General features: G+C 40.0%; 1 protein-coding gene across 1 annotated transcript in view; it reads left to right on the top strand.

The window, feature by feature from the left end:
- Positions 1-21,145, top strand: part of myo7ab (myosin VIIAb) — a 41,437-nt gene that overhangs the window by 2,732 nt on the left and 17,560 nt on the right. The window contains exons 2-21 of the mRNA XM_037687803.1: positions 3,976-4,089; positions 4,310-4,462; positions 4,657-4,841; positions 4,959-5,080; positions 5,403-5,545; positions 6,093-6,206; positions 7,331-7,484; positions 7,567-7,643; positions 8,291-8,410; positions 9,242-9,384; positions 9,476-9,686; positions 9,869-10,004; positions 11,276-11,382; positions 12,219-12,356; positions 12,702-12,860; positions 13,736-13,828; positions 13,985-14,079; positions 14,598-14,682; positions 14,847-15,065; positions 20,356-20,673. Coding sequence (XP_037543731.1) covers positions 3,976-4,089; positions 4,310-4,462; positions 4,657-4,841; positions 4,959-5,080; positions 5,403-5,545; positions 6,093-6,206; positions 7,331-7,484; positions 7,567-7,643; positions 8,291-8,410; positions 9,242-9,384; positions 9,476-9,686; positions 9,869-10,004; positions 11,276-11,382; positions 12,219-12,356; positions 12,702-12,860; positions 13,736-13,828; positions 13,985-14,079; positions 14,598-14,682; positions 14,847-15,065; positions 20,356-20,673 — 2,886 coding nt within the window. The remainder of the gene's footprint in view (positions 1-3,975; positions 4,090-4,309; positions 4,463-4,656; positions 4,842-4,958; positions 5,081-5,402; positions 5,546-6,092; positions 6,207-7,330; positions 7,485-7,566; positions 7,644-8,290; positions 8,411-9,241; positions 9,385-9,475; positions 9,687-9,868; positions 10,005-11,275; positions 11,383-12,218; positions 12,357-12,701; positions 12,861-13,735; positions 13,829-13,984; positions 14,080-14,597; positions 14,683-14,846; positions 15,066-20,355; positions 20,674-21,145) is intronic.

Here is a 21,145-nt window from a genome sequence, read left to right as displayed (position 1 = left end):
GACATTGTGTTGACATTGTGTTAACCTTGTGTTAACATTGTGTTAACATTGTGTTGACCTTGTGTTAACCTTGTGTTGACCTTGTGTTGACATTGTGTTAACCTTGTGTTAACATTGTGTTAACCTTGCGTATGACAAATAAACACAACTTGAATTAAATGGCTACATGAGCTGAGATCCATCTATCATCCATCCATCCATTATATTTACCCGCTTCTTCTTTTTTGGGGTCACGGGGGTCACTGGTGCCCATATCCAGCAGTCACTGTGCAAGAGGCAGGGGACAGCCTGGACAGTTCCAAGTCCATCACAGGGACACATGGAGACAAACTAGACAACCATCCACTCTCTCACTCTCACATAGAGACAATTTAGAGTTACCAATCAGCCTAACATGCATGTTTTTGGTCTGTGGGAGGAAACCGAAGTACCCGGAGAAAACCCACGCATGCACAGAGAGAACATGCAAACTCCACCCAGAAAGGCAGACGGACCGGGATTTGAACCAGGGTAACCTGCTCGCTGAGAGGTGGCAGCTCTACCAACTGCGCCACCGTGCTGCCCCTGAGCTGAGAGACTGTAAATATAACCCCTTTATATAAAATAATAATCTCAAGGGAGAAATGTTGTCAGTCTGACAAATTAAAAAATAAAAAAAATATTAAAATATATCTGACAACTCCTCTAAAAGTAAACTACAGAAAAGTTATTAAAACCATCTCTTCCTTCAGAAACCGTTGGTCTTTATGGTGCTTCATTTTACTAAGCTCATGTACACAGTACACAACTGTACTTTTATTAAGGTCTTGTACACAGTACTCTCCCCTTTGTGTGAAAACCTTTGAGAAGTGATCTGTATGCAGGAAAAAGCTCTGAAATGTGTGGTAGTGTGTGTGTGTGTGTGTGGGGGGGGGTATCTGAGTAAACTTCTAGGTGTAGACAAAATAAAAAATCAGTCAAACTTTTTTTCTGCTTTAATCCCTGCGCTCTGTAAGACACTGTTCAATTCCAAAGTTCTAGATGTTTTCTGGTTTGTGTTTCTAATTCTGGAATTGTAAAATGGAAAATTCTGGATTTTCTAATTGTAAGTTTTACCTTCTGGCTTGGAGGAAAGTGCAACTGTGCAAAGATGAATAATGTAATTTGCCGTTTGTCTTCAAGTTTGTCGTTTCTTGACCCCTGTCGTTAATAATGACAGAACAAACCATGGAAACAGTCGCCTTTGATGACTGTTTCTAGCGCTTCCTGCTTCATGACGTCTCGTCGTATTGTCTGTGCTGTGCAGCAGCTTAGAGGCGAATAGAGATGACTTTTCTGTGCAACCTCTGTGGAGAACAGAATTGTTGTAAATCTTTAAATATACACCATCTGACTGAAAGTCACTGCTCTAAAACAGCTGATTTTACATTAATATCTTAAGCTGAAAAGGTTCAAGTCTGTTTTATCTTTAACTTTTTTTAGGAGATCATTTCATTTTCCTAATTACTGAAAGGCAGACACTTCTGTATGTAGCTGATTTTTCTTTGCTGAGGTTCTGCTCTGAAGATTTATTCATCTCTACATCGCCCTAGCCCCATTCATGAAAAGGTCTCTTTAAAACCCAGATTAGCAGAAAGCAATTAGAATATCATCTGAGGATAAGATCGATAAATGAGATTATGCCAGCAGCTAAATTAGTTTTAAAGCTCGTCTCTTTTCCATAAAGAAATGTAAATAAAGATCCAGTTTAACATCCAAGCGCCTTTGAAAACTTGCAAAGTGAATGTAGTGGTTTAATGTAAATTCAGTAAACTTTAAAAGAGGCAAAAGGCAACAAAAAGTAAATATAAACAACAAAAATTAGGTGGGGAAGACATGCTGTAAATATAAAAAGCCTCGAATGTTCGTTTGTATCAGAGCATCGGTTGTTTTTTCTCATTGATGAGATCCTGGAGATGTTTAGAGATCTGGTCTCTCCTCCAAGCTTCAGCTGTGAATCCTGTTCAAGAAAATAAGTCTGGATGATGGTAAACAGAAGTAAAAATAGCACACTTAAGGTCGCTGTCTAGACTGTAGAGCCGATAACTGAACTTTGTGCCCAAGTGTTTACTGGAATGAAGAGATTTTCCAGCAGCTTCCTTTTCTATTAAGAATTGAAAGTCTCAAAACCACTGGTTGTTCTTAAAAACACACAGGTGTTTTTTTTTTTTTACATTTGGGTAGTGAAAATGTCTGATCAAGATTAAAACATTCGTAGTTCGTGTCATAAATGTAATAACTTTGGTTCTTACCTGAAGAAACAAGTTTCGGCCCATAGCACTTTACCGTTACGGTATAATTTTTAAATTCCATTTAATGCCAAATACTGGAGGAGCTGAAGAGATTTACAGATGAGGAAGAAATTAAGAACAAACTTTTACTAAATTGTTTTGAAGAAGTTAAGATTTTCAAATACAAATACATAATATTGGCCTGCATGAATACATTATTATTATTATTATTATTACTATTATTAATATTATTAACTAACTTAAAACATGACTTCAAAAACATCAAAGTTCATTCTCAGTAATCCAGGTAAAAAGTCCTACAAAGTTCAGTCAGGTCATCTGGATGGTTTCTTTTTTGTTTGTTGAGAAGTTTGGTCCTTCATCCAAATGACTTCATCAGTCCGAGGAGCCACAACAAACTTGAGTCCCACAAGCAGCACACTCACATAGTGGACCAACCAGTTTGATGGTGATAAGATGGTTTCTGGGTCCTGCCCTCTTCCCCTGTCGACTCCTCTGAGGCAGCCATGCCCGAAGTGGTTCAAAACATCAAAGTTCATGTTCAATAATCCAGGTAAAAATTTAAAAAAAGTTCAGTCAGGTCCTCTGGACAGTTATTTTGTTTTTGTCTTATCACCAACATGGTGATAAGACGAGATGAGTTCATTAATAGAATTAAGAAGAAAAGGACACAGAAAAAAATCTATTAGACACCTTTAAACAATTTGAAATGGCAAATATTTCAGTCAGCGAGGCAATCCTGCTGTGTCCGTCTCATTTTCAACATTTTCACGAGCTTCAGAGATGTGCTTTAAGATGAGCTCCCTCCCCACTGAAAGCATTGACTTGCACCACACAATGCCACGCATCACCCTGTGACTTTATTCTTCAGCGAGGATACTCCCTGCCTAACCACTCTGTACTTCCTCCCCACTTACAGTGGTTCCTGAAAGTTTGTGAGCTCTTTATAATTTTCTATATTTCTGCATCAATATGACTTAAAACATAATCAGGTTTTTACACAAGTCCCATGAGTAGATGAAGAGAACCCAGTTAAATAAATGAGACAAAAATATTATACTTCGTCATTTATTTATGCGTGGTGAAAGGCTGCACTGTCTTTCTCTCTCTCCCACTGTGTGGGGAGTTCAGATAATCTGATCGCGTCAGTGTGTGATCGCCCATGAGCCAGATTAAACAACAACAAACAGATTTATTACTGGGGGGATATTGATGAGGATGCACAGCAGCTTTGTAGTTTGTTTAAAAATAGTTAACCACAAATGGGATCAATTATGTGAGTTAATTTGTGGTGCAGAGGTTCGAGAAGGTGGGCCTGTGACTGGAAGGTCGCCGGTTCAACTCCCCAGATTGACATCAAAATGTGGGTGGGAAAGATGAAGCACCTACACCTGCCTCCACCCTCATTTGCTCCACTCTGGGCCCTTGAGCAAGGCACTTAACCCCCACTGTCTGTTCCCCCAGGTGCCATAGATAGCAGCTCTCTGCTCCACACAGAGGGCTGTGGTAGCTCAGTGGTTTTGTCAGGAAAGACATCCAGCGTAAAAACAATCGCCAAGTCTTTGTGTGAGTTAGTTCGCTGTGGCGATCCCTGAGGAAGGGAGCAGCCGAAAGAAGAAGAAAAAAAATTAATTTAGCGACTCTTTTAACTTTTCTACTCCTGATATCTGATCAGTCATGTCTGTTTGTTGTTTGGGTTTATCAGGGGGACTATGTGTGGTTGGACCTCAAGACGGGACGAGAGTTTGACGTCCCAGTTGGAGCTGTGGTGAAACTCTGCGACTCTGGACAGATCCAGGTTCTGGATGATGAAGGCCGGGTAAGTCATCATGACAGCAGGAAGGAAACTAACTGTTTGAGCCCAACGGATGGATCTTCTTTTTTCTTTTAGTCTTTCAATGTAACTGAACTGACAGTAAAACAAAACTCTTACAGCCTGTAAAGAAAACTTGGGGTTAAGCCTGAACAGGCACCAGTTTAGATGTGCTCTAAGTTCAGACACAGCTCCTCTGATGTACTTTTTGTCTTTCCTCACACAGGAACGTTGGATTTCCCCTCAGAATTCCATCAACATCAAGCCCATGCATCCAACCTCCGTCCACGGGGTGGAGGACATGATTCGACTGGGCGATCTAAACGAAGCTGGCATCCTCCGCAACCTGCTCATCCGCTACAACGAGCACGTCATATATGTTAGTTCCATGTGCAGCTCCTGTCAGAGTACACAACAGAAATGTTTGATGTTTCTTGCTTTGTGTTTCTGCGTCGTCCAGAGCCGTGCTTGCTAATAACGTCTCATAGAGAGCATCTCTCTGCTTTTGTTGAGTTAAGGTTATTTCAGGTGTGTTCATTCAGCTGGAACTTGTTTGTTCCTGGTCTCCTGCAGACGTACACAGGCTCCATCCTTGTCGCAGTGAATCCATATCAGCTGCTGCCCATTTACACTCCTGACCAGATCCGCCTCTACACCAATAGGAAGATAGGAGAGATGCCGCCACACATCTTCGCCATCGCTGACAACTGTTACTTCAACATGAAGCGCAACAACAAGGACCAGTGCTGCATCATCAGGTTTGAACTTCTTTCTTTATCATGAAACCAGATGTGTTTCTACTTGTGGTACCAAAGTTAAGAGCTTTGAAGACCATGTGAGAAGAAAGAAAGTAACAATGGTTTTCTGTGTGGCAGCGGAGAATCTGGAGCTGGGAAGACGGAGAGCACAAAGCTGATCCTGCAGTTCCTCGCAGCCATCAGCGGTCAGCACTCCTGGATCGAGCAGCAGGTCCTGGAGGCCACGCCCATCCTCGAAGGTTAACTTTCATCTGCTCGTTTCTATTTCCAGCAGCAAATTATTCGGAATCAAACGGTTTGTCCAGTCCTTTTCTGACAGCCGTGTTTTAAAACCGAGGATTTTTCAAATTCTTTACTTTAGTTTTCATGAGACAACCTCTATAAGTTTGATGTTTTGTAACACTTTTATTTTTTTTTTGTTGGTAATTTTGACTTAAAGGTTTACTAAAAACTAGAACAAATACAAAAGTCAAATCATTTAGATTTTGGTGGGGTTTTTTTTGCCAGTAGTTCATTCATCCAGTCCAGCTCAGAGTTTGTATTTCTGCTTTTCGTTATCAGCTTTTGGCAATGCCAAAACGATTCGTAATGACAACTCCAGTCGCTTTGGGAAGTATATAGACATCCACTTCAACAAACGAGGGGCCATAGAAGGAGCCAAGATAGAGCAGTACCTCCTGGAGAAGTCTCGCGTCTGTCGGCAGGTGAGACGTCAGACGGTCTCATTTATTTATCATCGTCCGTTAGAACAACACGTTACTCAGTTCGGCTTGTGCTGAACGCTGTAATCCGTTTGTCTTTACATAAAGTGTGACATTTAGAAGCTGGACCATGTTTGATTTTCATTATTCACCAAGTGTGGGGGCAGTTATTGATGGATGTTTGACTGAGTTTCATTCAGCTGACCTGAATGTTTTTCAACTGATGAGGCTGAAAATATTTAACATTGAATTGGAGTTGTTTTGTTTATAAAACAAGACACTGTACATTAATTTACATGTAAAGTTTTAATGTGAACATACCTTAGTTATTAACGTTAAAAGAAAAATACGAATTATTATTAAAAGAAAAGCTTACATTTTGCACTTGAATTGCTCTAAATGTTTTTATGTTTAATGAAGGACAGTAATGAGTCTAAAACAAATTTACACAAAGAAATAAAGTTTGCTTTATCATATAATATTGGATAACAACGACAAAGTGAATTGTAGCGAACACTCCCAGTGATTAACGTGTTTCTCTGTCCTGCAGGCTCCTGATGAGAGGAACTACCACATTTTCTACTGCATGTTGAGGGGCATGGCTCCAGAGATGAAAGCTAAACTGGGTCTGGGCCTGGCTGCAGACTACTCCTACCTCACCATGGTGAGGCTACAGCTGTGGCCATCAGATTGGTTATGAACGTGTTGACATTTGCAGATGCTGGAGCAGAAAGGTGGCTCTTCATGCTCACAAATGGTTGCCATTGTTGTGCTTCAAAAGAAATGTTCTAATTTCATAAATATAATAAACAAAAGCAACAAAACATCTTTTAAAACACATTTTTATGTGTACATGCAAAGAAACCATATGGAAGTGCCAAAATTGTGTCACTTTTGTAATCTAAGCCATGATAATAATACTTAACATCAGGGTTGTGAAGTATTATACAGGCTGTTTAAACCAGTGGTTCCCATCCCTGGTCCCTGAGGAACACCATCATTCGTGTTTTAGATGTTCCTCTGCTCCAACACGCCTGTTTCAATGGTTTAATTACTTCCTTGCCTTTGGCAGAAGCCTGTTAATCACCTTTTGTTCAAATCAGGTGTGTTGGAGCAGAGGAACAACTAAAATATGTAGGGTGGTGTTCCTCAGGGACCATGGTTGGGAACCACTGGTTTAAACTTTCTGTTGAGGGGACAGTATGGCAAAAAAAAAAGTTTTCTCTTTCAAATGGAAAAAAAAGGCTTAGATTTGTTTTTCTTGTAAATGACTGGATCCTGGGTGGCACGGTGATGCCGTGGTAGAGCTGCCGCCTCTCAGCAAGAAGGTTGCCAGATCAAATCCCTGACGGAGGGCCTTTCTGGTTGGAGTTTGCATGTTCTCTCCATGCTGCGTGGGTTTTCTCTGGGTACTCCAGTTTCCTCCCACAAACCCAAAACATGCATGTTGGGCTGATTGGTAACTCTAAATTGTCCCTAGGTGAGAGAGAGAGAGAGTGAATGGTTGTTTGTCTTGTTTGTCTCTATGTGTCCATGTGATGGACTGGAGACCTGTCCAGGGTGTCCCCTGCCTCTCATACTGTGATTGGACATGGGCACCAGTAACCCCCGCGACCTGAAAAGGAAGAAGCGGGTAAAGATAATGGATGGACGACTGCATACTAAAGTATTTATTAATAAAACAAACTTTGTAGACTTGAGAAATATCAAACAAACCAGCAGTGGAGTTTCCAGAACCAGTTAGGAATGATCTAAAACCTTAAGCTTTCTGTTTCTTGCGCTCTTCAGGGAAAGTGCACAGAATGCAACGGTCGTGACGACCTCGGCGATTATTCCAGCATCTTGTCAGCCATGAAGGTCCTCATGTTCACAGAGACGGAGAACTGTGAGATTTCCAAGCTGTTGGCTTCCATCCTGCATATGGGCAACTTGCGGTTTGAGGGTGTGTAAACAAAAAACCTACACCTGTCGCATGACTCACAGAGAAGTGGAGGATTTTAAAACACATTTAATGTTTCCTGCAGCTCGCACATACGACAACCTGGATGCCTGTGTGGTTGTGCGATCTCCTGATCTGATGACTGCTGCTTCCCTCATGGAGGTGTGTACCACAGCATAAATACAGTTTATCTACCGTATGTAGCTGCACGTTTTTGTTTGTTTGGTGTAAATAAACCCATTAACATCCCAAGTTTCCCAGGAGTGATGGTTCCAGCATGTTTACTCTGTGGTCACACCATTAGAAAAGAATAAACAAGTATGGCTTGCTTGGAAGGCTTAAGAAGCCTCAAAACTCCTTAAGAACATCTTCTGTTCGTAAAGTTTAACCTGAAGACTTCTGGAAACGTCCTTTCGACAGATGTTTTGCTAAAATAACCAGCAGCATGTTTGGAGAAAAGTCAAATACTGCATGTCGGCACGCAAACTTCATGTCAGCTGTGAAGCTCAATGATCAGAGTGATGGTTTGTTGCTATTTTAGAGTCAAAGGAGCTGGGCACCTCGCAGTCATTTAGTTTACAATGATTTATTTTGTATACTAAAATATTCTAGCATCAGATTTTGGTATTTTTAGATTAATCGTTGACCAAACAAATCAGTGTCCTGAACTCAGAATTACTCCAGGAAACACCCAGACCAATGGTTGAGTTTTAGAGTGACGCACAGTTTTATCTACTTTGCTTCACGACACGTTAAGTGAAGAAATAGTCGAGTTTCTTTCCCCTGATCTTTGTCTTTGTGTATCGCAGGTGGAGCCTAAAGACGTGATGGTGTGTTTGACCACTCGGACCCTCATCACACGTGGCGAAAGTGTCACCACGCCGCTGAGTGTGGAGCAAAGCCTGGATGTCAGGGACGCCTTTGTCAAGGTAATTATTATTTAATAACAGTAAAAACTTCATATAGGAATCCATTGAACTGTGCTGCTGGGATTGTTGTTTTAGATTAGTTATGGTTAAATCCATAAATCAACAAGAACTCCCTAGTTAATGTAGAACTGGTGTTGCTTGTACAAATTTTGTGAGGTTTATTAGGGATGTTATGCTATTTTTAACTGTGTCAGGGCTTAGTTTGAGCTGGATCCTGCCTGAACAGGATCCGGGAACTCATTTCGACAAGGTGCGTTCCAGTAACTGTTTGCTTGGATCCGGTAACTCTCAGGCTTACTAATAATAAAGTTATGAACAAATATGACTGCCTTGAATGAATAAAACTTGTGCTGGATTTGTAAACTGAAAATAATTACATAAACATTCATTTTAAACACAATAGCCACTTACGAGCTGCCTTAGGGGCTGAAACTTATGTCATTAGAAAAAAAAATTCCACCCCTAAAAGAGTGGTGGGGGTGAGTGCCGACCGAGCTAACCAGGCAGCCGTACGCAGCAGCAGCCATGAACAGACGGAGGGGGCACCTGGAGGTTTCACATGTGGAGATGGTCAACAACGAGCAGAGAGTGACTTCATCGGAGAAGAGTCGGGATCCGAACCGTCGAGTGGGGGGGGGGTAGGATGCTTGACAGAAGCAGAGTGTTTACAAATGTAGATAAACCTAGATGTTTAACAACTTGTTAAAACCCGCCCACTATTTGAGTTCCGCATCGATCGGTTTCCAAATAGAAAAAGCTTCATTTTACTGATGATTTGAATATCTTGATCCATGTGATTGCTGACACTTTGTGTTGTATTTTATCGTGCAGGGAATCTACGGGAGGCTGTTTGTCTGGATTGTAGATAAAATTAACGCTGCCATCTATCGACCTCCTTCTTGTGAGAGTAGCATCATAAGAAGATCTATTGGACTTCTGGACATCTTTGGCTTTGAGAACTTTTTCGTCAACAGGTGAAAATTGTGTTTACCTTTAAAAAACAAAACGAGGTGTGTGAAGTCGTTTCTTGTGGTCCATCGATCAATCGTCCCGTCCCTGCTGTAGTTTTGAGCAGCTGTGCATCAACTTCGCCAACGAGAACCTGCAGCAGTTTTTTGTTCGACACGTCTTCAAACTGGAGCAGGAGGAGTACAACCTGGAGGACATCAGCTGGCAGCACATCGAGTTCACGGATAATCAGGACGCGCTGGACATGATTGCCAACAAACCGATGAACATCATCTCCCTTATTGATGAAGAGAGCAAGTTTCCTAAGGTACGTCGTGTGAAACTCGTCATTCCAGAGCTGCTGTCAGATTAAAAATAAACATCTTTTAGTTCAAATCTTGAGATGGTCGAGATGGCAGCTTTTATCTGTCAGAACCTTTTCTTAAATGCTGTATTTAAATTTATTGTTATCAATTAAAAACTTAATTTATGTACCTTTTTGTTTTACAGGGGACAGATGCTACAATGCTGTATAAGCTCAACTCGCAGCATAAACTTAACTCCAACTACAGTCCTCCTAAAAACAGCTACGAAACCCAGTTTGGCATCCAGCACTTTGCTGGAATGGTGCACTACGAGTCCAGAGGTACCTCTCTACTCCAGTAGACATTTTAATCTTTGTTTTTTTTTTCTTCCCACCTTCAATTTGTGTTTCCTGGTCATAACTTGGATGTTTTATTGCCTTTATTTTCACCTAAGATTAAGCTTTATGTTAAGATATTTATATTTGTAAGGCCTGAATGGCCCTTAAACTCTATTTAAAGTAGTAGTGTCGACAGTGTGTAGCAGTTTACCGTTTTCCCTCATTTAAAATAAATTATTAAAAATAAATATTTAAAAAAAAATAGTTAAATTAACAAAGGAATAAAAATGTGATTACCGTATTTTCCAGACTATAGAGCGCACCCGAATATAAGCCATGCACACTAAATGAAAATAAATGAATAAATAACAGTTTTGTACATATACAGCCCCACTAAAAGCTGCGGGTGTCCACATCGTGACATGAGATATTTACACAAAGATTTTTTTTAAACTTTTAATTAAATACGTACCGGTGACATACACAAATACATACAGTAAATGTTTGTTCCTGAGCTCCTGCAAAATGTTTGTTTTTTGAAAGAATACAGTAGCCTACCAGGAAAAGACACTGATCGCTACGTTCATCTTCCTCCTGTGCACTAAAGCCACTGAAGTAGTCTTCTTCAGTGTGAGAATTGAACAGCCTCAGAAAAACTTCATCACACACGTCCTCAGTCTCTCTTTCGTTGTTGGAAAAAAATACAGCAGCCTAACAGGAAGTCACTGATCGTTATCTTCATATTCCTCCTGCTGCAAGCTTGTGCTTCACGGAGCAACAGTTGCTCTGTGCATGCAGGGGGGTCCCCCCCCCACATGCTTTGTGCTTGGGGGATTCCTCCCCTCCCTGTTCTCCCTTCCTCGTTTCATTGGTCCACTGTGACCTGTTCGGTAATTTTATTTAATTATTTTACCATTATGTATACAGGTAGTCTCACTGAGTCACGAGGACCCACCCCCCAAGAGAGACGTGTATTTGGCAGCTATATGAGCGCCTGGGTGCGACGAGGCTAAATGTTTTGGTGGCGTGAAGCTCGTTAGCCCGTTAAATAAAAATCCATAAATTAGCAGCGGTGTTCAAAGCCTGTGAAAAAAGTAGCAACTTATAGACCGGAAATTACGGTAATTGGTATTTAATTTGTCTTGTTTGTTTAACTTTGTTTCACTGTTTCTGCTGAAGCATGGAAGTTTCTTTGTTCGTGAAACATTGTTCTGTCAAACACCACCCGTGTACTCACTGAAGTCGCATCTTTTCTGTATTTTCTCTTCTTTCAGGGTTTCTGGAGAAAAATCGAGACAGCCTCCACACAGACATCATCCAGCTCGTCCACTCGTCCAAGAACAAATTCATCAAGCAGATCTTCCAGGCGGATGTTGCCATGGTAAGACCAGCAGAGAAGACACGTTTACATTTTTCCACACTTCTTTTTTTATGTCTTGTTCTGCTGTTTAAGGTCATCCGGTGGTAATTTCACTGGTGACGTTTACCTTCTCCAGCTGTTCTCCTCAGACTTCTTTTCTCTCTGCTGTTTTCTTTGTTTTGTTTTTTCCATTTTTACGTTTAACGTCAGTTTCTGTGTGGCTATCAGCAGCTCAGCACCCCCACTGCCAAGGTAAAATCAACATCCCGCAGTGTGCGTGCGTGTGCGTGCGTGCGTGCGTGTGTTTTTGCTTCAACGTTACCTAAAGTTCAACAATGTGACTGGCAGCGTTTCTGGTTCCCCAAGTTCCACTTCTTACTTCACAGCAGTAGTTTGTTGTTGCAGAAACCAAAGTGAATATAAAGAAGAAACATAAACTAAATGTAGTCGTTAGTTTCAGTACAGGGTTTCTCCTTTTAAAACAATTAAACAGATTAGTTAGATTTTATCTTGTATCCTGTGTTTGTGTGCATTAATTATAAAACGTGCACCCTGGTTTGTACTTTGTATCTGAATACATTTATTAAGTGTTGGTACTGATCACCTGGTTTCCCTCCACATACTGAGAAAAATAATCGTTTTTATTAAATATGTGGTCTGAGAGCTGAATCCTTGATGTTCACACAATATTTAAGCTTTTTTTGGACACATTATTATAATTTACGATTAATATTATTTGTTGGCGTGTTGAATTTATTTATGTTTTTTATTTAATCTAAACGTTTGGTTTTGTGGTGGATATGTACTGAACATGTACTGTGCACAGTGTTTATGCGTGTGTGTGTGTTTTATTTCAGGGTGTTGAGACGAGGAAGCGTTCTCCCACTCTGAGCAGCCAATTTAAACGTTCCCTGGAGATGCTGATGAGGACGCTCAGCGTGTGTCAGCCGTTCTTTGTCCGCTGCATAAAACCCAACGAGCTCAAAAAACCCATGGTCAGTGTCTCCGAGTCAGAAACTGACCTCTGCTGGACATGAACGGACTCGGTGTTTATCCTGAAAGACAAAAAAATATTCAAAACTATTTCTATTTTTGTATCTGAGCTAAACAAAGGGAAAAAAGTGCTTTTCTTATTGATACACAAACTAAAATATGATAAATTACACACCTCATATTTTTTACTGTATTCAAAGTTATGTAAAAGTGCTAATGATCTGAGGTAAAAATAATAAACTTGTGCAGGAATGATGCTGAACAGCTAACAGACCAAACAAAACTCTTGACATATTTTTAGTTTAAAAGTATCAAAGATGAGCGTCGTGTTTCTGTGCTCTTCTCAGTTGTTTGACAGAGAGCTGTGTATTCGTCAGCTGCGTTACTCGGGCATGATGGAGACCATCCGGATCAGGAGAGCAGGTTATCCCATCAGATACAGCTTTGCTGAGTTTGTGGATCGTTATCGAGTCCTGATGCCCGGCATCAAACCTGCTCACATTCAGGTCAGCCTCACCGCTTTGCTTTTATTTCTTTGTACACGCTCGAAAGATTGTGTTATGATACGGCTGAGTCGTCTGTCCGTCAGCAGTTTTCTTTTCAGCTCGACTCCTCGCACCTTTGAAACGAGTTTGATGAAACTTGGTGGGAAATATCCTGATCCATGCTCAATAATCCAGGTAGAAAAATCCAACAAAGTTAAGTCAGGTCCTCTGGATGGTTTCTTTTTGTTGATAGAGCTCCTTGGACTGATTATGTCTGATGACTATTTATAAGACAGAGTTTGTTGTGGCTCCTCGGACTGATGAAGTCTTTTGGACGAAAGACATTTCAACAAAAAGAAACCGTCCAGATGATCTGACTTAACTTTGTTGGATTGGTGGGAAATATTTTGATGATGCACATATCAGCATTTTGTGCTGCACCCTGTCTAACTGGAGTTATGACCCTTTGCAATGACATAACAAATGTCTAATTTTTTTAATTACATGGTGAAAACTCTTTAATAAAAACTTTTTCAAATGTATGTAGACTTGAGGCAAAAAAGTTTCCCCCTTCGAAAAAAAAACATGTTTTTCTGCCCTGCAGCACTTGTTTCATATCAAACTATTTAACTTTTATGAAGCGTTTCCTTACAGATTTCATGTCTGTGTAATGTAAGTTTTCCAAAAAGCAGAACTTCTAACTTTATTATTACTGTTTTTCTTTTACATTTTAATACTTTTGTTGGATGTAACTAGGACCCTGTGTACACAATTTTGTTCCACAACATGTACCACATGTGGTGGAATGACAAATGAAAAACCTTGATTCTTTGAATTTAATGTGTAATGCCTTTATTATCGTGTGAGTCGTCATTTTGACAGTTGTTTGGGTCCAGGCGGACCTGCGGGGGACCTGTCAGCAGATTGTCTCGGCCCGGCTGGGTAAACATGAAGACTGGCAGATCGGAAAAACTAAGATTTTCCTAAAGGTTGGTTATTCCATGTAGAAGGTACCTTCTCCCACAGAGAACACACAGTCAGACTGATTATCTTACTTGCAGAGGCAGCACCTAATAAACGTTGTCCTGTTTATAATATAAAACAAATTATAAGTCTTGTTGTGTCTTTGTGTTGTTGCCGGTCAGGACCACCACGACATGCAGCTGGAGATCGAGCGGGACGAGGCCATCACAGACAAGGTCATCCTCATCCAGAAGGCCGTGCGTGGACTTAGAGCGAGGCAAGCAGCTTCTCAAGTGCACTCCTTAAACACATTCAGAGACGCTGCACAGCCTGAAAAGATATTTTACCTTTTATCTGCAGTTTTTCTGAATTTTGAGCACCCTTTGGGCTTTTACTTTGAAGTTTGTGTTAAAATCAAAAGGGTTTTCAGAGTTGAGTCAAAGGAAACGTTAAAGATGTGCTTCAAGCAGCTTATTTACATACGTTATAGAGAAAGTTGAGCTGGAACCTGAGAAGCCTTAAACTACCGGCTGAGAAATATTAAAACTGCAAATCCATCATATCGTCTCAATTTAATGTCTACTATTCATAACTAAGGGCTGCATTATAACTGTTCTATTAAATATGTAAGAAAAGTAGTCTATACCATGTTCTGTTTTATTTCAGATTGAATTTGTAGAGGAATCTAACATTTTTAATATCTGAATGTGTATTTGAAACTCACTGTTCACCTTAAAAACAAAGTTTTTAGATTTTTTGGGGGGTTTGAAATCAAATTTTTTGTTTCTTTTTCAGGACAAACTTCCTCAGACTGAGACGTGCCGTGATTTTTGTTCAGAAGCTCTGGAGGGGTTATCGAAGCAGGAAAAACTACCAGATTGTGAGTCAAACAAGTCTTAAACTTAGCTTCTAACGTCTTCAATCTAATTTATTTTTTCATTCCTTGTGAAAGACGTTATCTTGAAAATCAGTAAATGTATAAAAATCTATTTTAAACTTTAAACCCACAATGATTGACTTTTGGAAAATGTTTTTCTCTTTCAGATGAAGTCCGGTTTCATTCGCCTGCAGGCGGTCTGCAGGTCGAGGAAGTACTACAGAAGCTACCGGATCACCCGCCACCGTATTACTCTGATTCAAGCCCGCTGCCGAGGCTTCCTCCTCCGACAGACGTTCTGCCGGCGCCTTCGAGCCGTGTTGACCATCCAGGCCTACACCAGAGGCATGATAGCCAGACGCCTCTGCCAGAGGCTAAGGGCCGAGGTAAATGGTTATTACGTTTATTATTGCTACGTATACCTCGTTGTCGACACTCCTGAAAGACAGGACTACTGGTTCTGAGGGCAAATTTAAACAATAAAGAAACGTAATTTGTCAAACATTTGATAGAGATGAATAAAACTAACATCTTGTTCACGTTATGCCTTAATAAGATGCAAATTTGGAGATAATTAAAAAGTCAAATTGCCAATTTTAGTTTGAAATGAATTATTCAAAAATGTTAAAGGGATCTCTGACTAGTTGGAACAATAAATCTTATCTGATAGAAATTTGCTTCTGCTATAAAAAATAAACAAAACTGGGCTGGTAATTTTTTTAATAGATTTTTTTTAAAATAACAGGGACGTTGCCGTGTTGTTTACGCTGCAATGCATTCTGGGTAAATGGCATAGACAGGTTGCTCCGTGAAACTTCATTCTACCTGGATCACAGAGCAATGCACAACCAGGCAGCACGACGGCTCAGAAGCAAGAAGGTCCTGGGTTCAATCCCTGGTTGGACCTGGGGTCTTTGTGTGTGGAGTTTGCATGTTCTCCTTGTGCTTGCGTGGGTTTTCTCCAGGTACTCCGGTTTCCTCCCACAAAACAAAAACATGCATGTTAGGCTGCCTTCAGGCCCAGGCCTCCCTTGCAAAAGAGATCTGTGATCTCAGTGGGATTAGCCTGGTTAAATAAAGGTTCATAAATAAATAAATAAACCAGGCTTATCACACAGCCACACATTAATCACTGGAAGTGCACACACGACTGGTTTGATGCTGCCCCGTGGGTGGAGGACGAACAGCGGATATTTGTTGGGGCACGCCGCAGCTTTAGCCTTTTTGCTTTAGCCTTTTCGCTTTAGCCTTTTCGCTTTAGCCTTTTCGCTTTAGCCTTTTCGCTTTAGCCTTTTCGCTTTAGCCTTTTCGCTTTCGCCTTACCAGCAGAACTGTACATCACAAGTTGATAATGTTAGATAGTTTCAACCCAATTATTGTGCATAATACAATATAGTTATACATTACAACTATATTGTCATACATTATACCTTTTTAGCCTGGACGCCTTGTGTTTTAGTCTCCACTGCAACCTACGTGCGTCATTGCCCCAGAATGCATTGTGTCTGTAAAATAATGGCGAGGTACTTGGGTGAAAAGTGTTACAAATACACAATTTTTGGAGTAATTAGGCATTTTACGTTTCACAAACTATTTTTAGAGAAATGCCATATTAAAACCAAAGTTTTCCAAAAGTCTGAGATCGCTTTTATGAAACAGTTTTGGTTGTTAGCACGTGGACTGTTTTTTGTTGTTTTTTTTAACTCTAATGTTCTCAAGTAGAAGTCTAATTTGATCTGTGTGAGCTTCTTTCTCTTCAGCCCTACTTTTCTGCTGCTTTCTTTCTGGACTGTTTTTGGTTTATTTGTGTGACTCTCTGCACTCATTACTCACAAGCTCTGCTGGAGTTAACCCTACCTTTTTTGTCACCAAAGCTGCTCCATGGGTTGCTTTTTTTTTTTACTCTCCTTTTGACACAAAACTAGTTTGTTTAGTCCAATCAGTGTGAAAATACTGATACGGAAAAAAAATGTGTTTTGTAACTTGATTTTTTTTTTGTCATTGTCATAGCTACATATGTAATGAACAAAAAACTTTTTATATGTACACAAAATACCTTTTTCTCTCAAATATTGTTCACAAATTTGTGTAACTAATCCATCCACCTCACAGGTGTGGCTTATCAAGATTCTGATCAGACAGCACAATAATTTCACAGGTGTGCCTTAGGCTGACCACAATAAAAGGCCACTGTAAAATGTGCAGGTTTTGAGGGAGAATGCAATAACGCTGACTGCAGGAATGTCCACCAGAGTTGTTGCTCATGAATTGAATGTTTTGCTCCACCATAAGTCGTCTTCAAAGGCGTTTCATAGGATTTGGCAATACATCCAACTGGCTTCACAACCACAGTCCACGTGTAACCAGCCCAGGCCCTCCACATTAGAGTTGCATTCAGGCCCAAAAAGTCCGACCCGGCCCCAGCCCATGGACATCATTTCCGAACCCGACCCCACAAATTAACAGTAATTACAGGTCTGAACCCCAAAAAAAAGTCATTTTTAATTAAGCTTTGACTGCTTATATGGTTATTAACGGTCAGCGGGCGTGTGTGGCTGAATTAAAGGGGCAGAAGATCTGAGCTGAGGGGGTGTTTGTCCTTTCATGGCCGTCAAAGCATTAAATCCCTCTCTGACATGTCTGCTTTGGGATCTCATCTGTTTGGGTCGTCGGCCGCGCGCATCCACTGAATGAACATCCATTTGGACAATGGATCGCTTCCTGGCAGTATAGTCCCATCTGAAGCTTAACTGAACTTTATTTTACCTCTTTCAAAGCCGGTCAGCTCGCGTGTGGTATGGCAAGCCATGTTGCCATCTAATTGGATCACGGCCAAAAACCCGACACTGTCCCGGCCCGCCCTAAATTCAGGTCGGGCCGGGCTTTGGGCCCGCGTTAGAAATGACAGCTCTACTCCACATCCAGTATCTTCACCTCCAAGATCGTCTGAGACCAGCCACCTGGACAGCTGCTGCAACAATCGGTTTGCATAAACAAATAATTTCTGCAAAACTGCCAAACCATCTCAGGAAAGCTCATCTGCATGCTTGTTGTTCTCATTGGGGTCTCCACTTGACAGCAGTTCATCACTGTAACTGACTTGAGTGGGTAAACGCTCACATTTGATGGCGTACAGCACAGTCCCCCGTCGACTCCTCCCAGGCAGGCAGCCACAGCCAGAGTGGTTCAAGACATCAAAGTTCATGCTCAATCATCCAGGTACAAAAATCCAATAATGGTCAGTCAGCTCATCTGGACAGTTTCTTCTAGGTGGAAAGACGTTTCGCCCTCTAGCCGGAGGGTTTCATCAGTTCCGCAAAAACAAATCTGTCCAGATGACTCAACTGACCGTTATTAGACATTTTAGTTACCAGTCAGCCTAACATGCATGTTTTTGGTCTGTGGGAGGAAACCAGAGTACCTGGGGAAAACCCATGTATGCACGAAGAGAACATGCAAACTCCACCCAGAAAGGCCCCGGGCCGGGATTTGATCCGACGATCTGCTTTCTTAGAAGCAGCAGCTGTACCAACTGCACCACTGTGCCATCCACCCCCCAATACAGTAAAAGTAAACTGCACATTTTAGAGTGGCCTTTTATTGTGGTCAGCCTAAGACACACCTGTGCAGTAGTCATGCTGTCTAATCAGCATCTTGGTATGCCACACCTGTGAGGTGGATGGATTATCTCAACAAAGGAGAAGTGCTCACTAACACAGATTTACACAAATGTGTGAAGAATATTTGAGATAAAAAGGCCTTTTGTGTACAAAGAGAAAGTCTGAGATCTTTAAGTTCAGCTCATGAACAATGGAAACAAAAACAAAGTGTTACGTTTATATTTTTGTAAACTCTTAGAGCCTGAAATACTGAGTAAAATGACCAAAATCAAAGCATTTAAAGACGCAAAGAGATTATTTCTGTAAAATTTCCTTTAAATAAATGAGTCAACATTGTTGTTTCAAAGTCTGGAGATCTACTTTACAAATTACAAGGAACGTGTTCTCCTGTTTTTAACTTTAGATATAATGGAGTTAAGTGTTTGTCCTTCCTCCAGTTTAAATTATAATTTGTATTTACCAGAATGTCTCCTTCTAGTTTGTAGTTGGATCATTAGAAAATATTTTCTTTTGGCTGTTATCATTTAAGTAAAACTAGGGAAACATCTGTTAGCTGTAAATTAAGTGGATTGATATTTATGTTCATTTTAAAATTCAGTGAAAGTGCCTGTTAGGTGCATTATTTCTGTAAATTCCACCGTCTGTTGTCTCAACTAAAATGTCTTAAGAGCCACGTTTTTTACAGCAACATGTCTTCATATAATTCATTAAGCCTTAAAATAATTGAGGTTGTGTGAAAAAGTACATTTCATCATGAATTAGTTTGTTTGACTCGTAAACTTATAATTTTTTAAATAGGAGATTTTTTTTAAGGCAGAATGAAGCAAAGGAAGTTATTAAACTTCTACCTTCTTCCCGTTGGTAAAATGTAAAAAAATAAAATAAAAAAAAAATCCTATTTTTATGAATTTGTTGTTTTTTCATTCAGATGTTTCACCTTTGTGTCTTTATTTTCTCTAGAAACTAATATTGTTAAAGATGATTATACTTATCGACCTTAAATGTTTTTATTGTGCTCTGTTTATATTTTGTAAAACAAATAAAGTGTTTTTTTAAAAAGGAAACTGTAACAAAACTACAATTGTTGGTGTGCATTCACTTTTTACAGGATTAGTATTTATTGTTTCAGATTTTATTTAAAATCCATTAATATTAGATCTGATTTAATAACACAAATAACCAGAAAATAAATATTATTAATTAAATCCCTTAAAACAAAACTCAAATTCAACCTTCAAAAAACTCTTGATACGTGAAATAAATCTGTCATACAATTATTTAACAAATTATCCCTTCATATGTTCAGGTTTTCCCTTTGGGATTAATAAAGTATTTTTGAATTGTTTTATTGTTTTAATAGAAAACATTATTAAATAAAAAAACGATTGTGAGCGTTTGTTTAAAAAAATCTGTAAACATTTTGTTGATTTATTAATTTTATCCATTTGTTTGTATATATTTGACAATGAATATAATTGTAATATATATTCAGTTAGTATCAAAGAGTTGTGATCATAAATGCATTTGGAATATTTATGAATTATAAGTTTTTTTATGACTCACACTGAGATGTGGAAAAAAAAACATAAAATCAAAGTTGTTTTGAAAAATGTTGGTAAAGACCAAAAAAAGCAACAAGAAGCTTAATAATGAACTTTTTCACTTCAGCTTAACCATTTTTATTGCTGCAATTAAACTATGATGTGAACATCTCAAATTATTTTAAATAAAAGCAAATTTGAAGTTTTAAATAACGTTTTTAAAACGGTAAAAACTAGTGAAGGTGCTCATGAATCGCTCTTTAACTGAAAAGGGGATATGAGTTTAAATCAAGAGATTTTGAGTTTATTTGGGTGCACAACTTTCTTTAAACAAATCTTTATTAATTTTTTGCTATCAAAGCTTTTTACTTAGTTTATTTTTCCTTAAAGCAGCTCGCAGACCCAAACTCACATTGTTTTATTTTACTAACTTGTTGCGTTCTAACAGAAAAGACTAAAACCTCCTCCTGTCTGCCTCTGTGTACCCATGTTCCTTCTGGTTCCTCCCCTCCAAGCGGCAGCATCGGCTGGAGGCAGAGCGCCAGCGCCTGGCCGAGGAGGAGCTGCTGAGGAACCAGATGACGATCCGGCGGGCCAAGGCCGAGGCTGAACGGAAACACCAGGTGAGGCTCGACCAGCTGGCCCTGCAGCAGGAGGAGAGGGAGCGGGAGGAGAAGGAGGAGTCGAGGAGGAAGAAGGAGCTGCTGGAGCAGATGGAGAGGGAGAAGGAGCGGCCCGTTGACCACTCGGACATGGTCGACCAGATGTTCGGTTTCCTCGGGGACTCGGGACCATTACCGAACCAAGATGGGCAAGGACCAGCTGGTTTTGAGGTACGTGTTGATGTTTTTATTCATCCATAAACGTTTGACTACAGTTTCATTGAGCAGCCCTTCAGGGGAATAATTAGTTTATCAATGGAAAAGATTCATTCATTCAACCTTTATTTAAAGAAGTTAGTCTCATTGAGCCACGAGGACTCCTTTACAAGAGAGACCTGGTTCAAACAAACACAGAGGTACACACAACAACAAACAGTCACATAAAAGCATATAAATTGACAAGTAAATCAAAGTAGTGATAAAAAATAAAAACGTTCTACATTATAATACGGTGTAAAATTACTAAGAACAGGAACATGTCTGCGTTGGTTTTTGCCATGAACTTAGCAGTTGTTTGAAGCCACTTAGAGAGATCAAGGTCGAGAGCTTCAGATCTTTTTGCAAGATATTCCAGGAAACAGAAGCGGAGTAGGAGAAGGCCCTTTTGCCTAGTTCAGTCTGCACTGCTGCAGGTAATGATGTC

Source organism: Nematolebias whitei, chromosome 14 (assembly GCF_014905685.2).
Source record: "Nematolebias whitei isolate Nwh7 chromosome 14, NemWhi1, whole genome shotgun sequence".
Taxonomy (NCBI): Eukaryota; Metazoa; Chordata; class Actinopteri; order Cyprinodontiformes; family Rivulidae; genus Nematolebias; species Nematolebias whitei.
Note: the sequence above shows the minus strand (reverse complement) of the source record. Positions and strands in the feature narration are given on the sequence as shown.